Source organism: Crinia signifera, chromosome 4, assembly GCF_055691185.1.
Source record: "Crinia signifera chromosome 4, ASM5569118v1, whole genome shotgun sequence".
Lineage (NCBI taxonomy): Eukaryota > Metazoa > Chordata > Amphibia > Anura > Myobatrachidae > Crinia > Crinia signifera.
The window spans coordinates 261621436-261633898 of NC_139220.1; the positions used below are offsets into that span (position 1 = coordinate 261621436).

Genomic DNA, 12463 nt, shown 5'->3' on the forward strand with positions numbered 1-12463 from the left:
ACCCTGAGGAAAGCCCCGCCATCCTCCTGTGGGCTAGCGCTGCAGCGGACAACCCACGCCTACACCCTACACATTGGGCCTTGATCCACTAGCTCCCCTCCCGGCTTAAAGACCACACACAGAGGGCTTTGCCCACTACAGTTGGCGAACGCACCGCACTACAAGCTGCACTCCACAAGCCACCAACTGTGAGTACACTATCTCTGGTCCCAGGGGAACTGACCCCCTACAGCTTGCAGGGGAGGACGGGTCCGCCATTGCCAGCAGGTAATACTCCCTGGCCTCACAGCTGCAACGCTGACTCTCCTGGGCGAGATCTCCCAGAGGCAGACAAACACCCACTGACCCCCATTGCCATCTACCCACTTGGAGTGACTACCGTCATCTACCCCCCTGAATATCCATATACACAGTAGCGCCGGGGAAAGGCCTTGAACCCCCCTCCCACGCTGTGACCTGCTGCAGACACACCGGTGCCTCTTGACACACCAGATCGTTTCTGGAAGCCTAGCTCTACCATAGCACCAGATCACCTGGACCAAACATCCCTATTATACCCATAAACATTACGGACACATTGGACTACTTCTGTCGCTGCCGGCGCTAGCTTACGTGGCGGCCCGACGCCGCCCACCTTCCACACAACTGCCTCGCATCTACTGTGGCCCCAGAGACTGTTGTTGGCCTAAGCTGTGAGAACTAACACCCCACCACACCGGCTGCACAGACAATCCTCTCTCTGACTATCATCCCCCTACAGGTCTGCCTACCCACTGCGGCATAGGGCGAGCAGCCTGTCGCACAGCGGGACCGCTGCGATCTGCGGGTGGACTGCTGTTGAGGAGGTGGCCGGATCATCATCATCATTGCTTTATTGTGTGCTTTGCATTGCAGGAGAATACCTCAGCTGTTGCTCCTTTTCCCAAAGACACCTGTGAAATCGGAGAAAGGGATTTACGGTAAGTACAGAAATCCTGTTTTCTCCTTCCTCCACTAGGTGTCACTGGAGCGTAGACAGTGGGGACGTCCCAGAGCTCCCAACACGGGTGGGAAGGCGCTGAGAACTCCCAAGAACTGCTCGGCCAAACTGAGAGGCCGATGAAGCAAACGTGTCGAATCTATAGAACCTAACAAAGGTTCGCCTACCCGACCACGTAGCAGCTCTGCAAAGCTGGTGGATGGACAACCCTCGAGCAGCCGCCCAAAGGGTCCTACTGAACGCGTAGAATGTGCCGAAGCGGGTGGCGTCTGGGCCGCTGCCACGTACGCTTGTCTTATAGTCAAACGAATCCATCTCGCCAGAGTCTGTTTAGACGCGGGCCATCCACGACGAATTGAATCATAAGTGACAAAGAGACAGTCGGATCTTCTAACTGAAGCTGTTCTAGCGACATAAATCTTCAAAGCCCTCACTACGTCCAAAGATTCTGCCTGTGGATCTTCTGTGAACGCAGGGACTACAATAGGCTGGTTAAGGTGGAAGGAAGATACCACCTTTGGAAGGAAAGATAAAGATGTACGGAGCTCCGCTCTGTCTGCGTGAAATACCAAAAAGGGTGAGCGACATGAAAGAGCTCCCAGTTCTGAAACCCTTCGGGCCAGTGGCGTAACTATGGAGGGTGCAGGGGATGCAGCTGCTAGGGGGGCCCATAGCACAGCAGGCATCCCCTGCACCCTTTTTCCTTATTAGTGCCGCTCGCTTGGCAGTGTTGGTGGTGCCTCTGCCCCCTCCCCCACTAGCGACGATGCGCTACATAATGAAGGGGAATGTGGTGGTCCGGCTGTTGCAGCCTTACCCCCTCTCCCTTCCTTGATGCTGCCGGGGACTGACGTCACTATCTAGTGACCAGCCCCGGCGTGAAACACGCTGTGCTGCTTGCCTGGCCCTGGGAAACAGGAGACACGGAGCTGTCAGTGCAGGAAGACTCGGCACTGACAGCATGAATTATACTGGTAAGGGGGGGGACAGGGTTAGCTGTGGGTCGGAGCGGAGGGGAGAGGATGCCCCAAACCAAGCTACGCCACTGTGTCACTCTCTCCTCCTGTGGTGGGGGGCCCTTGCAGAATTTTGCTATGGGGCCCAGAAGGTAGTAGTTACGCCTCTGCTTCGGGCTGAGGCCAAAGCTAGTAAGAGAATCGTCTTCCAAGTGAGGTATTTGAGATCTACCTATCCAAAGGTTCAAAAACTGAGGAACACAGATAATCTAGGACCAAATCTAAGTCCCATGGGGCCGTCGGAGGTCGAACAGGAGGCTGCAAGCGTAGCACTCCCTGAAAGAAAGTTTGTACCTCTGGTAGCAGGTAGGGAGGCCAATCCCGGGATCGGGATCGGCGGGATCCCGGGATTTTGGCCTAAAATCGCTGGGATTTGAATCCCGGGATTGAAGACTTCAATCCCGGGATTCCGGGATTAGCAACCCCATTAGTTTTTGCTTAAATCCGGGCAGCGCGTAGCGCCAGAGTATGGCTCAGACGCTGCCCGGCTGACTGTTCATTACCCCCGGTGCTGCTGTCGGGAGTTGTGAGGGACAGTGTGCTGTGCCGACGGCGCCCAGGCTGTGCAGCGTGACCCCTGACATCACGTCACGCTGCGCAGCCCGGCCGCTGCTCTGCCTGTCGTGCTGACCCGGACAGACGCCCGCTGTTATGCCCCCTGCCTTCCACCAGAGAAAGATGCTGCCTGTGCCCTGTCACCGCCACTGCCGCCGTAAGTGATGATGTGCGGGGTGCAGCAATTTATATTGACATCTGGGATTGCCCGTTTTTTTTTTTATTAGGGAGGCCAATCCCGGGATCCCGGGAATCCCGGGATTGAGCATTTTTCAATCCCGAATCCCGGGATTGAAAAAATGCCCCGGGATTGGCATCCCTAGTAGCAGGGCTAAACGTTTTTGGAAAAAAACGGATAATGCGGACACCTGTACCTTCAGTGATCCTAAACGCAAACCTGCAGACAGCCCCGTCTGAAGGAATAACAGAAGTCTGGCCTTTTTGAATGCCGTTGTGGAGACCCCACGGCCTTCACACCAGGCCACATACGATCTCCAAATCCGGTGGTAATGCTTTGATGTTACGTCTTTTCTTGCACTCATCATGGTCGGGATTACCGTCCTAGGAATCCCTGCTTGTCTTAGGATGGACTTCTCAGTAGCCACGCCATTAAATGAAGCCGCTTTAAGTCTGGAAAGACAAAAGGGCCTTGAGTGAGTAGATCTTCTTGCAACGGGAGAGGCCACGGCTCTTCGACCAGCAGAGTTGTGAGGTTGGTGTACCAGGCTCGGCGAGGCCAGTCCGGAGCGATTAGGAGAGCCAACACCTTCTCCCTCCTTATTCGTTGTAGAATCTTGGGTATCAACGGAAATGGAGGGAACAGGTGAACAAAACTAAATGGCCAGGGAGCCGTCAGGGCATCCACCCCCGCTGCTGCTGGGTCTCGGGTCCGTGCGAAGTATAACGGAAGCTGATGGTTGAGACGTGATGCCATCAGGTCGACTTGAGGACAACCCCATTTTCGAACCAATCGCTGAAAGATCTGAGGATGAAGGCACCACTCTCCCTGGCGGACATCCTGCCGACTCAAGTAGTCGGCCTCCCAATTCTCCACTCCTGGAATGAAGATGGCTGAAATGGCCGTCGCGTGGTCCTGAGCCCATAGCAGGATTCGGCTCACTTCCTTCATGGCTGCCCAACTTCTTGTGCCGCCCTGTTTGTTTATATAGGCTACCGTTGTTGCGTTGTCGGACTGAACCCGTATTAGTCGACCTTGAAGGAGGGGTTGTGCTTGGATGAGAGCATAGTATACTGCTCTGAGTTCCAGGACATTTATATGCAGGCGAGATTCCCGACAAGTCCAGCGTCCCTGAAATTGATGGTCCAGAGTTAGTGCTCCCCATCCTCGGAGACTCGCATCCGTTGTGATGACTGTCCAGTTCCAAAGAGCGAAACGTTTTCCCTCCCTGAGATTGGCTGAATGAAGCCACCACGAAAAGGAAAGTCTCGCCCTCGGGGACAGGGTCACCAGACGTTGTAGGTGCAGGTGCGAACCTGACAATTGTCTCAGAAGATTGAGTTGAAAAGGTCTTGACCTGAAGCGAGCATACTGGACTGCTTCGAAGGAGGCTGTCATCTTCCCCAGCAGATGCATACAGAGAAGCACCGAGACCTTCCTGTGTTGTAGTACTAGACGTACCAACTCCTGAAGCGATCTGATCTTGTCTTCCGGTAAGAAAACCTTCAGTTGTATGGTGTCCAGGATCATTCCCAAAAACTGCATTCTCTGAGATGGTTGCAGCTGGGACTTTTCGTAGTTCAGGATCCAGCCATGTTCTACGAGTATCTTCTTGGTTAGATTGATGTTTGTCAAGAGTTCCTCCTGTGAAGAGCCCTTCAGAAGGAGGTCGTCGAGATATGGGATTATCGTAACACCCTTTGAGCGAAGAATCTCCATCATTACCGCCATCACCTTGGTGAACACCCGTGGTGCTGAGAAGAGTCCGAAGGGCAGGGCTTGAAACTGCCAATGGCAATCCAGAACTGCAAACCTCAGAAAGGCCTGATGAGATAGGCATATTGGGATGTGCAGGTAGGCGTCCCTGATATCCAGGGATACCATGAACTCCCCCTGGCTCAAACCTACCATTACAGATTGAATGGATTCCATCTTGAATTTTAGAGGCTGTAGGTACGGGTTCAGTTGTTTCAGGTTCAGGATGGGATGAGCCGATCCGTCCGGCTTCGGTACCAGAAATAGAGTCGAATAAAACCCTTTGTTCCTTTCTTCCATCGGGACTGGTAGAATCACTTCCATCCTTTGAAGCTTGGCAATTGCTTCCTTTAGAAGATCTGCCTTTTCTGGAGAGGCCGGCCAACCTGTTTTGAAAAATCTCTGAGGAGGAGGAAGCATAAATTTTATCTGGTAACCGTTGGACACCAGATCCCGTACCCAAGCATCCTGGCAAGATTGAAGCCACACATGCTTGAAGTGTCTCAAACGCACCCCAACCTTGAGGGTCTCCTTCAGGGAGAGGAGACAGTCATGCTTGTTTTGGGGTGGATTTAGCCTCCTGCTGGCAATACCTCTTCCTCTGCCCCGGGTTCCCCTCTGGGCGACGGACGCTCCTCTAGTCCTACCTCGAAATCTGTTTTAGGGACGAAAGGACCTAAAAGTGTGACTCTGAAAAGTCTTACGTGGAGCAGGTGGAGCCGCTGTAGGGAGGAAAGAAGACTTACCACCTGTTGCTAGAGAGATCCATTTGTCTAGTTCTGCTCCAAACAAGACCTCTCCTTTGAATGGCAAAGCTTCAACCGCCAGTTTGGACTCCGCATCCACCTGCCACTGTCTGAGCCATAATGCCCTACGCGCAGAAATGAATAAAGCTGAAATACGAGCGGACATTTTACAAATGTTAGTCGAAGCCTCCATCAGGTAGTCAGAGGCCTCCCGAATGTGTTCGGCCAACAACATAAGTTCACTCGGATCTGGGTTATCCCTTAAATTAGCAGAAATCTTGGAGGCCCAAACCCCCATTGCTTTGTTCACCCAGCATCCTACCTGCGCTGGTCTCTGTAACACTCCTGCAGCAGTGAATATAGACTTTAAGGTAAGTTCTAACTTACGGTCAGAAGCATCCTTTAAAGACGTGGCACCAGGCACCGGCAGTACCGTCTTCTTAGATAGACGAGTCACCGATGGGTCCACCACTGGAGGCGTCTCCACTTTCTTCCTACTATCTGCAGGAAGTGGATAAGAAACATAAAATTTCCTAGGAATTTGAAATTTTTTATCTGGATGATTCCAGGCCTGTGTAACAAAATCATCTAACTCCTCCGATTGAGGGAAGTTTGATGACTGCTTGGGTTTTTTTCTGAACAGCGAAGGTCTTTCTGGAGTCTCAGAGGTATCCACATAATCATTGGCTAATTTAACCATGGCAATTAAATCCTCTAAGCCATGTACCACAGGATCTGGGTCGGGAAGAACAACCATCTGAGGATCCTGAGCCTCTGGAATAAAGCATTCTCCTTCCTCTAAATCAGGCATGTCATCTGAGTCGGCGACATGAGTAAACTGCCTTCCCCCTTGTGAGAGAAGAGGGGGTGCAGTTGAGGATGCCTGGCCCCGTTCAACAGGAGCCACAGGAGTAAGGGCCTTAGTTAACCCCTGTACAGCCGTGGCTAAAGAGATCTGCTGATCTCTTGCCTGCTCTCTGTCTTTCTGTGAAGCAGAGAGTTCAGAAGACAGACGTGTCATAACATCTGTGAGATGTGAGGCCCACACAGGAACCTCCTGAGCCTTAGATGAGGAGGGGACAGTACATTTCTCACAGAAGATTACTCCAGCTTAAGAAGGAGTAAACTTCCCCTTACAGCCCCTGCATTTGGTGTTCCCTCCTGCCATGCTGAACAGTATATGACACCACACACTCACTTCACAATACAGAGGTTAGGAGTGAGACTGACAGGGGAGACAGCAGATAAAGGGTTAAGAGCTGGCCTGGCCAAACTTGCTTTATAATAAAAGCACTGAAGCCTATAATTTTGCACAGCCCAATCTGTCTCACCCTACTCTAAACCCCCGCTGTGTACCTCACGGTCACCGGAGGCTTATCAGCAGCGTGCAGAGGCGCCAAATGACACAAAAATGTCCGCCCGCATCGCTGAGGAGGGTTGGACTATGCGGGGTTAACTACAGCTGCCCGCGTTAAGCCCCGCCCCCTCCGTTCCCGGTGCCAGGTTAAAAAAAAAGAACCCTCTGCTAGCCGCCTTGCAGTCTGACCTCCTCCACTAGCTGGAGAGAGGTCAGTAATACTCACAATAGCCGTCAGCGCTGGCCGGTCGGCGGCTTGGCTCGGGAAGCGTCCGTCGCCGCCATTTGCATTATAGGGCGCGTGACACCACACAGAGACTGAGGTCTCTTCAGCCGGGATCCCGGGCGCAGTGCTTTGAAGCAGCGACCGGGTCCCCACCGGCAGCTTCCCGCATAGCAGGCAGGCAGAGACAGCTACCTGCCTGCCTGTCCTCTTGCCTGTATTTTCCCTAATCTAATAACTCTGCCCAGGAGCAGTCATGAAACATGCCCAGCTCCCTCGGGCATGATCTAAGACTGCCGGGGGGGGGGAGGGGAGTAGAAGGGGAGGAGTTGGCCACACTGAAACTACATAGAGTGCCCTAGCTCCCTGTGGTCGCCCTTCTATCCCCACTGTCTACGCTCCAGTGACACCTAGAGGAGGAAGGAGAAATAGAGTTTAAAAGACAAATGTAACTTGTTTTATATATGCATTAGATAAATATTATAGCGTGTCTCTCCATGACCAGAGCACTACCCGTACATATTTCTGCTTTACAGGTTATGCACAGATTCTTTAAACCTTACCCCTCTAACATCATGGCGAGGGGAAAGTCACTGGGGCCAAAAAATACCCCACCTAGTGTCACCCCTCCCGTTGTGTCCCCCCCCCCCCACCCTCTCCCCCTCCAACGCCCTGCCTTTCCCAACTAGTCTCACAGACACCAGCCCCATCCGCCTCACTGGTCGCAACGTTGGCCGCAGACGCGGCAAAAGAAATGCTGTTAATACTTAAACCGGCAATGGACCAACAGTTCGCCGAGTTTAAAAACACATTAACCTCAGTAGTTGCCCAACTAGATTCTAATACTAAGAAAATTGTCTCCCTGGAACAAAGGGTCAGTGACAGTGAAGACAGCCTGGTGTCACTACAAACCTCTGTAGAGAATCATAACACCACAATAAAATCCCTTATGGATAAAATAGACGACCTGGAGAACAGGAGCCGTCGGAGCAATCTGCGGTTCTTGGGAATCCCGGAGTCAATAACAGGTCAACCCTTGTTACACTACCTCCAGTCCGCTCTGTCACACGCACTAGGGCTGGCGTACTCGGGGGCGATATTGATCGAGAGGGCGCACAGACTGGGTCCAGGCTGGCGACCGCCCTAGACCAGTCATCGCAAAATACCTGAATTACCGAGCTAAGGAGGCGGTTCTCAGAGCCTATCGTAGGGCGGGTTCAGTCTCTGTGGTAGGCAGAAGGATCCTGATTTTCCAGGATTTTTCGGCAGCCGTGTCCCAGAGATGCAGAGAGTTCTCACCAATTTGCAAAACCCTGTTATTCCCAGCAAAGCTCAAAGTAACTGTGAATGGGACCACCCATTTCTTTGATAATCCACAACAAGCCAGATCTTTCGTATCTTCCTTGGCTGTGTCTGGAGACTCTCCTCCTCATTCCCCGATGGGGGAGGGCTAAATGTGCTCTAGATTCCCTATGACAAAGTGGTCTATATAAAAATAGAGAGACCCCAAAACAATGGGGAGACACGCGGTACCAGCTAGTTACCGCATCCCTTTAAGTTACAATAGACGTTCACTGGGTTGAACATGTCTACTTCTTTGACGTTCACTGGTTTGAACAAGTTTTTTCTGTTATTACTAATTCAATGTTTTGTTCTTCAATTGAGTACAGTAATTAATCAGGACTCCTGTGTGCCTGTTGCCACAGGCTGTCTTTACATAAAGTTGGAAAAATATGAAAATGGTAAGGCACACAGCACCAGGGTGGGACAAGTGTTGGACTTGGACACAAGTGAATAAAGATAGAGGAAGAAAATCAAACAGCCACAACATCTGTAAAGAAATATACAGTACAGTGCAATCATAGTGCGACACAGACACAATTGTCACACAGTTAGCTTTGTGTTTCAAATGAAACAACAGAGATGCAATTGAGGTGCAAACTTTTGTCAATAATAAAGTTGAACAAAAATATTGTACAAAACATTTAGGTATTGGAACCATTTTTATACACAGTCCCCTATTTTCATTGTTTCCATTTAATCATAAATAAAATGTTCATCTTTAATACTATTTTGAGAATCCTTTGCAGGTAAGAACTGCCTGATGTTTGGAACCAATGGAAATCACCAAATGCGCGAGTCTGCTTCTCACATGACAGGCGAGCGCATACTTAATGTTTGCATTCAGCCCATCATGGAGGAGGTTACACTATTGTGGTGCAGTTGGTGACTTCATAAATCCAAAAGAACCAGAAGCTCTGAACACTGCCATGCCATCTCTTCTAGCACCAATCTCCAATTAAACTCCATTAGAATCATCTGGATAGGTGTATTTGATATGGGAAAGCAAAGAGCCAAACCCACATTTGGAAGTTGCTGCAAGACAAGTGGGCTACAATGGAGTGAAAGTTTAGACATGTCGATTGTCAGAAAGCCCGGCCGTGATCGCCGCTAAAGAGAGAAAAAAAATGAAGGAAAGCAAAAGTCACATTTATTTGTAAACAATGTGTACAAGTACAATGCATGTGTATTTGCCAAAATTGTATATTCAGACTTCTTTTGTTTTGTATATTCTGCTTTTGTCCATTACTTTCCCCAAAATCAACAATTTGGGTGGCGTATTGAAATGTTGTGTACAAACCAGTAGAATAGCTGAAATTTGTTATATCATTCCAAGAGGCACCTACAATCATACATCGGAAATGCATAGTTCACTATCCTGTGATTTGATGTCAACAAAAGTTTTAGGATCCCTCTATGTTGTGTATAACGCAGTGATGCTCATTCGTTAAATACAAACAGCCTTCCCTGTCGTATTCCTGCCACCACCAAGTTCCTATTGGGGTGAATGGCACAGATCCGGCACGCGATCCCGCACTCTTTATAAACATTTTTAACTCTCCAAATAGTATGCATTTTCTGTCCATTCTCGTGGAAGAATGCAATCTGTGTATAGTCTGTCTGACTTCCAACCATAAAGCAGTTCTCTTGATTAGGGTCCCAAACGGCTCTGAAATATCCCGGATGATAGCCTAAATACATTTTATGCCTGAAACAAAGAAATGTATCAAAAGTCATTCTGTTCTGTACAGTAGGAGGTTCCATCTGCATTAATATAGAATAGAAGGCCCAGAATGGATTTTTTTTTTTTTAGAATAAAGTCAACACAGAAATAGCATTTAGCCTAGGTGCTCCATGTTAATGTGTTGTGATGTAGAAAGCAGTCTGTCACTGTCAAGGGTGTGGATGAGGCTCATACTCTCAGATGCCCTCTATTTGAAGAGACTTCTGTGCAGCCTAGAAAGCTTTTGATTTCCATTCTGTAGCAGTCTTTATGGAGGTTGACTGGAGAGTGATCATAAAGTTCCCTCTTATCACCAATATCTGATGCCTGACTATAAAGGCCCCCATACACTATGCGATTTTGGGACGATTTCATCCGATTTCGGCACTTTGTGCCGATAATCGGATGAAATCGGCCCAAAATCGTAGGTATGTGACATTTGATCCGATCCGATGCGTGGTCCCGTGCGCATCGGACCGGATCAGGGAGGTCGGACGGTCTGTACATACGATCACGTCCGACCTCCCTGTATGCATATGCCTTCCACCTGACAGGCATATGCATACAGACACCGGGGGAGTAGTGGGGGCGGCCAGCGGCAGCGGTGGTGGGGGCGGCCAGCGGCAGTGGGGGCGGCCAGCGGCAGCGGTGGTGGGGGGCGGGCAGCATGTGCGGTGAGCGCAGTGTACTTACACATAGCAGCAGCGGCGGGGACGGGACGCGCAGTGGCGGCTATTATATTTTTAAAATACTTGTCAAATGACCGGCCGCTCTCTGATTGGCCGGAGAGCTCTCAGCCAATCAGAGAGCGGTCGGTCATTTGACAAGTATTTTAAAAATATAATAGCCGCCACTGCGCGTCCCGTCCCCGCCGCTGCTGCTATGTGTAAGTACACTGCGCTCACCGCAAACGCCGCCCGCTGCCGCTGACCGCCCCCCCCCCCGCCGCTGGCCGCCCCCACCACCGCTGCCCGTCCCCACTACTGCCGCTGCCCGCCCCCACTACTGCTCACCGGCCTGCAGCTCCCCGGGTTTTTTTTTACATGGGATAAATCGCATGCGATTTATCCCATGTAAAAATGGCACATCAAGTGCCAAATTGTATGTGAGCCTCCCGGGGAGCTGCCGGGCGGCTCGCAGGTAAATTGGGTCCGACTTGTCCCTAGGACAAGTCGGCCTAATGTATGGGGGCCTTAAGCCCCTCTGCTATTTCTTGCTCAGAGGGGTCTAATTGGTCCCCTCTGGCCTAAATGCTACAGGCTCTGCATACATTTTGTACAAATTTAATTCTGCCAAATGTGTGACCCTTCGCTTATATAACAGGCACATTTTTTTTTTTTTTAATGTATTGAAGCTTCAATACACAGCAATAATACAGGCACAGCTTTTGTCCATATAGTGTAGTGTTCACACGTGGCTGCCTAAGCAGCTCTCTGCTAGAACAGCCTGCCCATCCATCCCAGTGATGTGCTCAGGAGAAGCCCAGCTCCACCGCAGATGCTAGGCACACCCCCCACAGTAATGCCAATGGACCCGGGCCGCCCCAGCAATGATTCAGATGGGCCCAGCCCACCCTCAGCAGTGGTGCCAGTGAGCCCTCCCCAAACATGGATGCCTGCTGACCTGTAACAGCGCTACTGGGGACATGATATGTAACTGGTATATGTGCAAGGACAGGATTGCTTAGCATTCAACTTTAGTGCCTGAGAGTACACAAACTTTGTTTCATGTTTTGAAAGGCAATTGTGCAAAGTCGCCCTAAACACAGCACTTCAAGGAGCAGATTTACCACACTGACAGGCCGTGAGAGCCCCATTTCATGCAGGGATTGATAGAGGATCACTGAGGACGCTCCTGGTGCTGGCAATTGTTGTTACCAGTATTCAGAAACGGAGGTAACCTTATTAGCCATTTGTGGTTTAGTAGCTGGATATCCCTGTATGACGTTAGTTTATGCTGGACAGTTCCACCGACAGCCAATCCATGTAAGGATTACATTTTAGCCAATCGGGAATTAAAGCCTTTTCTTGCATATAAGCTGTATTCCATCATGATCAGCATACCTACTATTACCTGAACAGATGGATACCCACTTCTAACTTTACACCCCCAGGTGGTTCATTCAATTGCTAGTTGTCATTACATATTTATTATTTTTTTAGTTATAGGTTATTGTCCATTTGAGACTTTTCATATGTATTTTTTTTAATAAATTGGTCTTTAAATATTGCTTTTGACTGCATTACTAAGCGCCTGACACTTTTCCACATTACTTGTTTAAGTTTTGGAGGCTGGCAATCCTCCATTGTGGTGGCAGCTGTGTTCTACATCACACATTAGCTCATTACAGAAGATCCCCCAAATAGTGAAATTACAGATTACCTGATTTCTTTGTGGAGTTTAACACTGCTGTCCAATGATTCACTTTTAAATACTCTGGAATGACAAAAAAAAAAAAATTGTATTTCAGTCGTATGATGAAAATAAACCTCATTATGTACAGTACCATACACAGGTTGGTATTACACTCCAACAATTTCGAGTGCACCCATTTGTCCGCCAAATGCATTTGAAGGTACACACCCACTTA

At 49.8% G+C, this 12463-nt stretch overlaps 1 protein-coding gene across 1 annotated transcript in view; it reads right to left on the reverse strand.

Moving 5' to 3' along the window:
- Positions 1–9278: 9278 nt before the first annotated feature.
- The window catches only part of LOC146075328 (WD repeat-containing protein 76-like), a 39832-nt gene continuing 36647 nt past the window's right edge, over positions 9279–12463 (reverse strand). The window contains exons 13-14 of the mRNA XM_083184457.1: positions 12256–12309; positions 9279–9858 (exon numbers count right to left, since the gene is read on the reverse strand). Coding sequence (XP_083040583.1) covers positions 9591–9858; positions 12256–12309 — 322 coding nt within the window. The 3' untranslated portion in view covers positions 9279–9590. The remainder of the gene's footprint in view (positions 9859–12255; positions 12310–12463) is intronic.